This window comes from Rhinatrema bivittatum, chromosome 11, assembly GCF_901001135.1.
Source record: "Rhinatrema bivittatum chromosome 11, aRhiBiv1.1, whole genome shotgun sequence".
Taxonomy (NCBI): domain Eukaryota; kingdom Metazoa; phylum Chordata; class Amphibia; order Gymnophiona; family Rhinatrematidae; genus Rhinatrema; species Rhinatrema bivittatum.
The window spans coordinates 72,662,674-72,675,418 of record NC_042625.1 but is presented as its reverse complement, the minus strand read 5'-3'; the positions used below and the strand labels follow the sequence as shown (position 1 = coordinate 72,675,418).

The 12,745-nt window shown below is 41.1% G+C and overlaps 2 protein-coding genes across 3 annotated transcripts in view; one reads left to right on the top strand and one right to left on the bottom strand.

The window, feature by feature from the left end:
• Nucleotides 1-5,441, bottom strand: part of LOC115073097 (G-protein coupled receptor 4-like) — a 29,241-nt gene extending 23,800 nt beyond the window's left edge. Inside the window, exon 1 of one of the 2 annotated variants that reach the window (XM_029571261.1) lies at nucleotides 5,332-5,441. The gene's annotated coding sequence lies outside the window, so the exon portion shown is untranslated. Of the gene's footprint in view, nucleotides 1-4,767; nucleotides 4,857-5,331 lie in introns of those variants that run through there. The other variant, XM_029571260.1, reaches the window with a different exon arrangement.
• A 926-nt stretch (nucleotides 5,442-6,367) lies between these two features.
• SHKBP1 (SH3KBP1 binding protein 1) overlaps nucleotides 6,368-12,745 on the top strand; it is a 28,533-nt gene continuing 22,155 nt past the window's right edge. Inside the window, exon 1 of the mRNA XM_029620069.1 lies at nucleotides 6,368-6,632. Within this exon, the coding sequence (XP_029475929.1) occupies nucleotides 6,580-6,632 (53 nt within the window). The 5' untranslated portion in view covers nucleotides 6,368-6,579. The remainder of the gene's footprint in view (nucleotides 6,633-12,745) is intronic.

Sequence of the window (12,745 nt, the reverse complement as noted above, 5' to 3'; positions counted from 1 at the left end):
ACTGGAGCCATGCCTTTTAACTTTCAGAAAAAGACTTAAAACCTGGCTCTTTCAACAAGCCTTCCCTGAACCACCAGACAATCACTAGTCGGCCTTCATTCCTACCCGGTCTGGCACTCCGTTTCTCAAAGAAAAAATAAATGGACTCGGAGACATTCAGGTTAAAGCACCGTCCTTAAGTTTTTAACTTGTACACTCTATGGTAAAATTTCTTTTACCGGCCTATCTTCTTTCCAGCTTGTTGCAAGCTTCCAAGTTCTCTCCCCCTGTTGATTGTAACTTTGACTTATTCCTACTTATTGTTATCTTTCGTTTACGTGAATTTGTTACTCTAGTTTTTTCCCTTTTTTTCCCTTTGTTAAATTGTAAACCGATCCGATATGGTAATTTACTATGAAGGTCGGTATAAAAAACTGTTAAATAAATAAATAAATTATTATTCTGGATTTGTAGTTTGCTAGTGGATCTGTGCTTTTATACCTGAATTAGATAGAAAAAGTGTTTTGCATTAAGGAGGGAGAGAGATGCAAACAGTTCAGCTGCCAGAGTAGCACTGAATTCTACCGGTTGCTACTTACCTCATACATGGACTCTGGATTTCCAACCAAAAATTAATTGTTCAGCTGCCTAATTTCTTTCTACCTAGCTGCATAGTTTTACAACCGTCGGTCATTTTTCCCGAATCTTATGGAGCTGAAACTGGTCATTTGAAGAGAGCAGCCCTTGTCAGAAGCGGAGTCTATTAAGCACTCAGAGCTGCCAGAGACAGAGGTAGTTTGGTGCGTAGGAAGTGAGGAGAGTGTCTTAGGGCGCAGACCCTCACAAATCTTGGCTCGTGAAAAGAGCATCGGTTTGAGAAGGCCGATGGATTGGAAATGTCTGTCTTCTGCCATGAAGACAGTCTAAGAGCCGTCACATGGGACATCTCTACAGGCATGGGACCTCCAGGCATGAGGTCATTAAAAGTGTGGACACAAAAACAATTCTGGCCAGAAATAAACACAATCACAGAATGCATATAGAAAATTAATTATACTGACAGAAGCACTACTTGTATTTAGGGTTAAACATTCTTGGTATACAAAATATCTTCGTATAATTTTTACTTGATTTGCTTTCAGAGTTGGTAACCTAAAAGGAAAGAAATAAGTGAGTGAGTATAGAGTGATGTATGGTATACATTTGATTTATACCTGCCTGGGTTTCGTTATTCCCTGGGAGATACCAGGAATGGAAACAAAAGGTGGTGTATGAATTAGTAAGAGGCTTTACTGCTACCTGGTTGAGAAACACAGAAAACCTCTTATAGAGATTTGAATGTTACTGTGGATATTATTCATATTTGCTGTAAAGTGCATCTACCTTTGTGGCTAATATTTCCAGTTAGACTGGAAGTGTTCATGCAAGAAAAAAAAAACCTTTTGTTTTCTTGGGATATGAATTAATAGTTACCCAATTAAGAAGAAATTACTAGCTCAAGCAGCTACATCCCATTTCCACCCAAATTCCACCTACCTGAACTTGTGTATCCGGCGTCATTCCTGTTTCAGCCTCTCCTCCCAAAGTCTGTGTGGGTAGAGGTAAGATAGTGGGGAGGTAGCATCCCCCCACTGCTCTTTTAGGCTGTATCCTGAGACCAGCATCCATTAAGTATCAAGCACCCTGAAGCCTCCATGAGCAGGAGGTCCCTGCGCCTTTGGTATACCAAATAAGTACAAGCTGAAAAACACTAAAAATCATAGCATAGGAAGGATGGATCTTAGTAGTTTTAACTGCATGCCAAGTTACCTCTAAGACATTGCACTAGCACTGCCTGTTTTAGGAAACTTGCCTAAGGTCACACAGTGAGGGGTGAAGGGTGAGGGATGTTTTTCAACCGAGAGAGATTTGTGCATCCATCACCCTCCAGTTCAGAGGATGGAAATGAACTTGGCTCTTGCTGGAAGTGAGTACCGATACTGGGCCAGAAAGAGTAAATGGAGAATTAAGAACACCTCTCCCCATTTTATAATTTTTATCACCTTTGGCAATAAGGGCCACAAATTACAAGAATCTTCGAGCCCCATAAGTAACCCCCTACCCTGTAACAAACCCTCAGATGCTGTAAAGAGTCCACCAGTAGAAGCCTTTGAAGACTAGTCCCCAAGCTTTCCTCCCCTCTGCTGTAGCCACAGTTGTGCTGAGAAGCAGGGCTGACCTCCCACTGAGCATCCTGATCTCGCCCTTGGTCAGGCCATAGCCCTGCTACCTCATAACCTGATGAATGTCTCTTTGTTCTAAATAAACTCCTCCTTAGAATACTAGCCCTTGGATCTCTCCCACCAGCAGCACTAATTAGTCTTGGAAATGATGCTCTCTCAGCTCCTGTGGCAAACCTCATGTGATAGTTTGCTTGTAGACTGCAACTCCCTTGGCCTGTTCAGATCTAGCTAGATTGCCAATTGACAGGTCGATACTGTAACGTGCGGTTGAAGATTTCCCGTCTGTAACGTGCTGGGAGCGCACAATTCGGACGCATAAGGCGATCCAGCGATCCAGTCTCCAGTTTCACGCGTCCTTAGCGCTTCTTAAAACAGACGCATAACCCTTTCTGCACGCAGCATGTATATGATATGTAAATGAACGAATTAGCTGTATAATGAAGGAATTAGCTATTCCCCTCCGATACTGTGACGTGCGCTCAGATTATCTCCTTTGTAACCCGCTATTTTGCCGCGGCCTTAACATGTTAGTTTACCGCCTACCCTCTACTTGGTGTTAGTGTGGTGTTCGAAAATTAAAACGGGAATAAAGTGTAAAAAATGGTGTAAAAAAAGTGTAAAAACATTGCTTACCTGCCCTGGCCCCGTCCGGTCTCCGGTGCAGCCCCAGTCCTGTCCCCTCCTCCCGAAGCAAAAAAAAAAAAAAAAAAAACCCTAAAAAGTAGCAAGGCTCGGGCCTGCTACGGTAGTCCCTTCTCCCTTCCTCCCGATTTCGGCGCTCAAGGCGGCCGGGTGGACGTGCATTCATCCAGGCAGAGGGAGCCGGAGGCCGTTTTCGCCGCCGGCTCCCTCTGCCTGGATGAATGCACGGCCGCCTTGAGCGCTGAAATCGCACGGGCATTCATTCACTGCCAGCGGGGGCCGTGCATTCATCCAGGCAGAGGGAGCCGGAGGCCGCTTTCGCCGCCGGCTCCCTCTGCCTGGATGAATGCACGCCCACCCGGCCGCCTTGAGCGCCGAAATCGGGAGGAGAGGAGAAGGGGGAAGGGACAACCGTAGCAGGCCCGAGCCTTGCTACTTTTTCGGGTTTTTTTTTTTTTGCTTCGGGAGGAGGGGACAGGACTGGGGCTGCACCGGAGACCGGACGGGGCCAGGGCAGGTAAGCGGGGGCTGGGGGAAAGTTTGCTGAGCATCGGGGAACATCTGATACCTGTCATTTCAAATGTCATTTGAAATGACATTTGAAATAACAGATACCAGCGCGGCCGTGAAGCGTTAGGCCCGCGAACCCAGGATACTGTATAGGTGCTCTATACAGTAAAATGGGTTGCGCGGGCCTAACGCTTGCCTAAGGCTTCGCAGCCGCGGCATGCATTTGCATGCAATTTGAAGAGAGTATCGAGCGGTAGGTGAAGAGAACTGTGCGTGCGGGGAACGAGGGTGCGCCTGACACTGCCGCACTGTTTCTACCGCGGCCTTAGAGTATCGATCTGTGAGTTCCTTATCCTTAAATTTCATGTCTGTGCTTCTGATCTTCCATTTCAGAGATAGGCCACTCTGGTCCTCCAGTGCCACAAGCAAGTCAGATATCAAAAAATGAATATGCAATAGTTAGTGCATGAATATCTCATGAATATTCAGGGTGAATATCTTGAAACCCAACTACCATGCTTATCCATCCTGCACTGAAACTGAAGCTGTAAGCTTGCAGAGGCAGGGACTCTATAAGACAGGTGTGAATTAAGTACAGCTCTACGCTTGTCTTCTACCTTTTTAACCAGATTTCTAAGCAGCTTCACAGATTGTACAGACCACCCCCCGGCCCCCATTCATACAAGAACTGCTGTCAATTCAAGCTGCAATCCTGCCTCTGTGGGAGGTAACAGAACTGAGCAGCCAAATTAAGACACAATTTTCCAATTTTCAAAAACGTATGCAATACTTAAAAAGCCCAAGTGTATGCAAAGGTGGCCATCCGTTTTTGTCTGTGATGTCACAGAAGCATATTATGCCTTGCTGCATAAGGTCACATAAATAGTAACATTTTATTATTCACATCTTGACAAATTCATAGCTATGGGCTAACACTAGAAACCGGAATTAAAAGTATAACACCTTTCCCATGGGCTTTCTACCAGACTGGAACAAAAAGGGGTAAGAATTACCCTCAAAAGTTACAGGCTTTCTGTCAGAAAGATCCACAATGTAGATCTCCGATATCATCAATATTAAACAAAATGGCTGCTTCTATTCAAACTTGCTTATATGCATTAAATATGTGAAAAGATTGTTAAAAATGTGTAAATCATTTTTATTTCACTACATAAACTATACTATTATAACATCCTAAACACGAGCGACATAAAAAATACACTTTAGTCTCTAGCCAAACCAAGGCTCTATTGGATTCTATTTTGAAAGCCAAAAACAATACAGTTTCCCAATAAACATAGGTACTGAATCCTGAGCACAAAACAATTAAAAAAAAATCAAATGTAATGCGGAATACTAAATTATTTCTGATAATTAGCATAGTCAGACTGAGTTTTGTTATTATAATCCTTACCTCTTTGCTTGTTTTTATCCCATTTAGAATTTAGGGAGGCATCGTGTACGTTTGCTTCCTTTCCTAAAGAATGTCAGGCATACAAAATAGTTTTCTCTTGTAATTGGATACCCAGCTCTTCCAGATTGGATAGTTCCTACAGAAAGATAACACCCACCTGGTGTTTTCTCTCTCGCTTATTTTTTTTAATTTAACAGTGGCTTTAGGCGAATACATGCTTTCTAAACACAGAATTACAAAAGCAGCTGTGCAGAGCCTCAGATCCGCACATCTGGGTTGTTGTTTCTCTAGTGCACATTTGTTCCTAAATACAGCAATAAAAGCAGAAAATCCTTGTCTTTTTAGCAAGAGAGCTAGCTAAATTGCTGAAAATATTGATTTTCCTATATCTTCCCTGCAATACATTTTTGGCTCATTCAAAATCATTTAATTTTCAGTTTTACATTTTTATTTTATTTTTTTAATACAAGGTGTGCACTTTCACTTTTAATAGCTTCTCCTGCAGGATTAAAAAAAACAAACAAACAAAACTTTCAAGTCCTCTCTTCACTTGTTCAAACTTACATCAAGGGTGTTCGCAGAAAAAAAGATTGGTGGTCTCTGAGTAGGGCCATCAACTGTTGCTAGAGGCTGCTTTCATAAGCGCAGACCAACGTTTCCCACTCCCACCCCGATCCTGCAGCCACGGAAGTGCATCAAGAGCCCTTATACCCCCATTCCCCTTCGCTCAGGGGCTCTTAACAGTGTCCACCCGCTGCCGTTTCTGCAGCTCTGGGAGTTTGAGTCCGGCGGTGCCACAGAAGCGGTAGCGAGGGAAAGGTGACTTTACACGGTGGAGAGCAGCTAAGTTGGACGTTACTTACTACCTTCTCCATAGCGAAAACAAAAAAAGGGGCACCTCACATCGTTTGTGTTTTAAGTCCTCTCTTTGCTAGCCAGACCTGGCATAGTACTTATGGTCTTACCTGTGTGCACTCTGGAATCAAGGTCCAGGGTAACCCTCCTTTCTTTGAGAAACCCTGTGTCTTTGGAGGATTTTGTGTGGTTAGTGGTCAACCCTCCTATCCCACTGTACTCGAGTATGGGAGTACACAGAGCGATTAGAACATTAAATAGCTAGCTACATGCCGTAAGTAATTCAGATAAACCGGTAGAATGCCTCTTTATTCGTTTTGATTTTTATTACAGTCTTGAAGAAATTACATTTTTCAAAGTACCTGATACATGTAAAGAATGAAGCATGGACAGGGGGGAAAATGTGTAAAAATAAATATGATGTACATTTATTACCACCCCCCCCAACTGTAACATATTTTAGGGCTACAAATACATTACAAGAACATCCTCAACACCGTTAGCCACCAATTCCAGAGCACATCTGAAGGACGCTCACAATCCAGAAAGAAAGGAGCCAAGTCAACAGCTCCAGACAGTGCGCCTGCGCAAGTGCACGGGCGGGGACGCTTTTTCCTGACGTAAATCACTTCTTACACCTTTCCCAAGAATTTACCCAATCAAACTTTCGAGATTTGTTTCAATGCCCGCCTCATCCCCCCGCCCCCACACGAACGCTTTCAGCCAACCAGCTGCTTCATTCAGAGCCAATTGGGAAGCTGAAGGTGCGGCTGCGTGCCTCCCTCTCTTTGTTTCCGGAAGCTGAAGTGAAAAGTTTTTGGGGGGAAGTGGGCGCGCAGGGTTTGGGAGTTTCATTGGATTGCCGTCTGCGGGGTTGAGTGGTGCGAAGGGTGGTCGCATGTTGAACATGACGTAGAAAAACTATAAACAGCTCCGTGGGGGTAAAGGGTACGGAAGATGGCGAGCACCAGGTCCGGCGAAGTGATCCACCTGAATGTGGGCGGCAAGAGGTGAGTGAATTAGTCCACCCCCCGATCACGTGATGCGGTTCCCCCTGCACCGAGGCATTCTGGAATTTGTAGTCTGCCCACCCCCACCCTGAGTGGCTGAGTCCCAGCTATAAGTCCCAGGCTGAGGTACAACTACTGGGCCTCTTAGGGCAGGACCACAGACAGATATCCACTTCTTATGCCAGGGATATGCAGCTTGGAATCTTTCTACCCTTTGGGATCCTGCCAGGTACTTGTGACCTGGATTGGCCACTGTTGGAAACAGGATACTGGGCTCGATGGACCCATGGTCTGATCCAGTATGGCAAGTCTTATGTTCTCATGATAGGTTCGACCTTAAAGCATCTCATTATGAAACACACAACAGTAGTTCTCAAACTCTACATCGAGTCTGGCTTTCAGGATATAGAGAGATGTCTTGGGATGGGGTCGTCTTCGTTTCTAAATTGCACAGGCATTGCACTAATGCATGCAAACCATGAATACAGCAGTCTATTTGAGTATCTTCATCAGAACCCCACTAGGCATCACACAAATCAATGCATAGTATGAATACAGCATGGACAGTAAAAGGTCAATTCTTGGTTAGATCTTCCTGAAGACTTGACACTGATACAAGCAAGCATGAATACTGCATGGACAACTGAAGAGTGGATCCTCAGTGGAGCCCCATGTAGGCTGTCACTGATCTGTACAAGGCATGGATACAGTACAGATAGCTGAAAAGAGTGCATAAGGAAGAAATATGTCCAATAAATAAAAGGAGGAGATAAAATGCTATTTTGGGTGTGGAATGTCGTTAGGTTCTTTTTTTAACTTCTGCTGCTGCTCCTCTGGAACTTTTGTTAGCTTGGGAACAGGAGCTATCTGTTGACTGGCCCAAGAAGAGGAACTCTTTGGGTTACTTTTGTGCTTAGAATCATATAATTCATTCCTTGTATGATTCATTTTATGAATATTTCTAAATCTTTATGGACAGCAGGGTAAGGCTTTCCTCGAATGTTTCATGTATGACAGGAGTGAAAAGAGGGAATATTTTGGGTTCATGGCCTGATGTGTATTAAAGATGGGAGCTATATTTGCTTTGAGGTATAAGAATGTTGATTTTTGTATTTGAGATCAGAGTCAGCTTTAGAATTTATAGCTAAGCATACTGCCTAACCACCTGGAGTGATTTAATTTGTTTCTAAAAATGTCCTTAAACTTCTGCCTTTTCTTTTTTGTTCTCTTAGCTACATTCAGGATGGCTTGTTTGATGTGTTTAGTCTTTCTTTTTCTTAATGATCATTCTTTTTAGGGTTGTAATTAGTTTATTAGTGTGTTACCACCATCTTGGTTTTGAGGATATCATTCTAAGACTATCGAATCTTTTGTTTTGCAAATTTGTTATGGTACTCTTTTGATTAAATGTTTTAGCTATGTATAGTCTGTTGGTGTATGCTGGTAATTCACTGCATAATGTCAAGCAGGATAAAAATTCTCCATGAAACAAACATTATGGATGCAAATTCTAGATGTGATGGGGAAAAGTACAGTAAAGAGGGTATATTACCACTCATTTCGTCAGGATGAGGAAACAGACTGTGAAATGCTAACAGATTAAAGAGACTAATGTAATTGGCAATGCAATAATAATGGGAAATTTCAGTAAGCCCAATATTGGTTGGGTAAATGTCACAACAGGACATAATAGGGAAGTAAAGTTCCTAGGTGCCATAAATGATTGCTTCATGCAGCAGCCGGTCATGAAATAGACAAGATGGGGAATTAGTTTAGATCTAATTCTCACTGGAAGACAGGACGTGGTGCAAGGGATAAAGATAATGAATCCACTTGGCAGTAGTGATCACAATGCAATTAAAGTTGACATAATGACTGGAGGGTGGATACTAAGTAAAATGATTGCAGTAGCATTTAACATGAACATCTTAGCTGCCTCATATTGCCAATAGGAGGCTTAACCTACTCCTGCTCCCATTTCTCCGGAACAACCACTGCTCCTTCCCGATGGGACTTCTCTGGCCCCCTGGGACCTTTGAGAGCTGCTGGTCAATAATACATCACATCTCCAACCAACTATAAATCTTGGAGATTTTAACTTGTACATTGATGCTACTCCTAGATCTGCGGCATGTGATGCTTTCTTATATTCTGTCACTGCATTAGATTGGGACCAAATTGCATCCGAATCTAGACATGGATGAGGTCACTCTCTGGACTTGACATTCATTAACAAAGATTTAATTGCATTAAAGAAGCTTGATTTAAAAGCAATTCCGTGTTCTGACCACAAATGAATTAATACTATCTTTTCCATTCAAAGAAAACAATGAATGCTGTGGAAGGAACATTTCTCTTTCTCTCATCATAAACTAGTGAACTCGGAGGATCTAAAAATGAGACTATCTGTGGGTTTAATAATTTAAGAGATGACAGCATATATACTGCGATCGATTCTTGGAATCATCTGACACCTAGGATCGCCGATGAGATCAGTGCAATCATTACTAAGTCCATAATTAACAAAAGAACAAACATTGCTTGATGTAACCAAGAAGTAAGGGAATCAAAATTCTTACAAAAAAAAAAAAAAGGATAGGGAGAAAAACACCCCCCCCCCCCCCCAAACTTTAGGACGTTACAGAGCATATCTAGGGAAATACAGAGCGCTTATCAATAGAACCAAAAAAGAATATTTTGCTAGGAAAATTCATGATGTCAAATTTAATCCAAAGCTTTTATTTGTTACGGTTAGCAACTTAATAAAAGACCAGTCAGCTTTACAGTTAGGAGCAAACAAAGCGTTATTACCAACTAGATGCAACGAATTTGCACACTTTCTTAATGACAACATTCTGAATTTAACAAATAGCTCCTCGCAGTTTTCCCATCAAAATACGCCCTCACAATTATTTGGCACTGCTGTGTGGTTGGACTTTGAAACTGTTTCACAAGCCGAGGTTCAGTAAGTTATAAAGATGAACCCGGCCATTCACCCATTAGATGCTATACCCCTAAAACCTATGAAATCAATTGCAGAAACTATTACCCCAAGCATTACAAAATAGTTTATCACTATTTTCAGAAAAGCCAATCTCGTAAACAAATTGCATAGACACATAACTTAAATAATTTCAGACCAATCTACTTGCCATTTATTGCAAAAATAATAGAGAAAATGAATTTATTGAAGAAAATAACATCCTTTTCCCAAATCAATTCAACTTCAGAAAAAAATCATAATACAGAAAATGTATTATTATCAATGATTGGCACAATATTCTGAGGCTTTGATTCAGGACAGTCATACATATTGATATTGCTTGATCTGTTGGCAGCATTTGATACTGTGGATCACACAGTTCTATTATACAGATTAATAGAAATTGGTATCTCCGGAAAATTTCTAAGATGGTTCAATTCATTTCTAGAAAATCGAACTTTTCAGGTAAAGCTAGGTAACACCGTCTCAGATACCATGATAATGCATACAAGTGTCCCTCAGGGCTCATCGTTGTCAGCCACTCTATTCAATATTTATTTGCTACCACTATGCAAGCTTCTCGCTGGGCTGGGATTACATTTCTGCATCTATGCTGACAATGTTCAGTTCTTCATGCCAGTTGATACTTCTAGTGAACATGCATTTAAGATAGTAAATATATATGTCTGCAATTCAAAAATTGCTATCATATTAAGCTGGTATTGAATATAAAAAAACTGAAATCATATGGTTAAACAGAAATCATTGAATATGCTACTGTCCTTTACAATAGGATCATGCAACATCAGAGTTATTGAAAACATACGCGATCTAGGTGTAATATTAGACAGTAATTTAACAGTGACAAGATATATTAACACCATAATTAAAGCTGGGTATAATAATTATGACTAAAACAGCTGTTAAATTTAAAGTACTTCTGTACAAACTTTGATTTTCTCAAACTTGGATTATTGCAATGCATTATTATTAGGATTGCTGGCTAACACATTTAAGATCGCTCCAAAACGCTACTGCAAGAGTACTCACTGGAAGTAATAAATATGATCACATTACCCCCGTACTAACATCATTGCACTGGCTACCAGTAAAATTTTGTATTCAGTATAAAGTCCTATGTGTCATTCATAAAATCATTTGACTGGTTGGGAGCCACATCCCATAAAGAAATCTTAGATCAGCAAGTAAAGGCTTATTAAGTGCACCTTCAATACAAAGTGCTCAGCTGGGTGATATGAGGGATAGGGCTTTCCCAACTGCTAGACCCAAATTGGGGAACACGATGCCTGATGAAGTACGGGTGCAGAAAGATTTCAAGGCCTTTAAAAAAGACTTGTAAACCTCTCTTTTTTTAAAAGTGGCATTGAGAATTAACCCTCTGAATATAATTCGGAGATGGAGTCTACTGTAATATAAGACCATCTATAATGCTTTGGCTAAATCTATTATTGTTTGAAGCGGTGATGCTTATGGAGATGTACTGTAATTACGCATGTATGTCACTGCTTTTTATTTTATGTATATTTACTTTGCTGTAGCTAAAAAGACACAGTGGAACTAGAGAAGGGCAACGAAAATGATAAAAGGGATAGGACGGTTTCCCTACGATGGAAGACCAAGGCTCCTCAGCCCAAGCATGATGGCTGAGAAGGATATGATAGAGTTTTATAAAATCGTGAGTGGGGTGAAACAGGTAATTAGGGAATAGCTATTTATCCTTTCAGATAGTACGAAGACTAAGGGATACTCCAAGAAAACTAACAAACAGCAGGTTTAAAACAAATGTTAGAAAAGCATTTTTTCAGTAAGCTCATAGTTAACCTTGGAATTTATTGCCCAAGGTCAGGATTAATAGTATAACTGGGTTAATAGTATAACCCAGTGGACTTTTTTGCCAGAGAGGCTTAGAACGAGAAACGGAAACGATGTTATCTTGAAAAAGAAAAATGCAGCATTGGCGAAACGTTGTTGTCAGTGTCTCACTGGTAGCTGTCACGAGCACCAATTTTACAGTCTCTTTTCAAATGGAAATAATCTGATTGAGAGACAAGATTCTCATGGAAATCCCCGTACAAGATAATATTCACGTACAAAGATAAGTGAAAAACTTAATTTCCTTACGGGCGAACATGCTGTTTATAAACAGAGAGAGAAGAAGAGTTTTATAGATTCTGAGTCTGGTTTATTCATAAAATTGATTTTTCAAATGAATATAAAAGAAATCACAAACCAGAAAATAATTTTTTTAAAAGAGATAATTGGAATAAAAATAAAGAGAGGTTTTTTAGACCTATGATTGTACTAATTGGTATAAAGATCTGATGAAACATCCAGTTGAAAGCCAGTGCTGAGGTCTTTTCCTCTCAAAAAATTATATAAAAAATTACAATAAAGAAATTATAAAAAAATTAAAAAATACATTGTTTGTAACAGCAGTAACATTTAGCACACCAGCTATTTTTTGTTTGATCATTAAAGTTATTAGCCAGGCAGGCTCTTTCTTCTAGGAATGAGCAACAGGGAATGGATCTACTCAGTAGGATCTTCTGGAAACTTGTGACCTGGTCTAGCCACCATCAGAGATGGGATGCTGGGATCAATGGACTTTGCTCTGGTGCAGCATGTTTACCCTTCACCCCCTAGAACCAGACGCAAGGGAAGAGGTGATAACAACAATATAAAGGATAAATAAATGAAGTGCAACTCCCCAGAAACCAGGTTAGGCCACAGGGATCTAGAAGGCTGGATGTTTTGGTGGCTTTTTAGATTATTATAAAGCTCGGTGATTAAAATATAGAGCCAAGAAATGGGCACGTTGCTATTTTGTGAGCTCTGGTTAGATTTACAGCTTTAATATGGGGGAAGAGGGGAGATGGATCGAGTATCTCCTGCCCAGCACAGACAGAGGGGGAGACAGCGTGAAATAGTGTGAAACAGTGTCTCAGTTGCGGGATTTGGTATGACAGGACTGGTGATCGTCGCAGACATGACGTTATGTCTCGGACCCCCACGGATTAGGTCTCACTGTGCAGATTATTGACTTCATTCTAACTCTTTGTGCGAGAGGAGGAAAACGTGCAAGGAATTCTTGGGTCTGTTATGCCTGGGT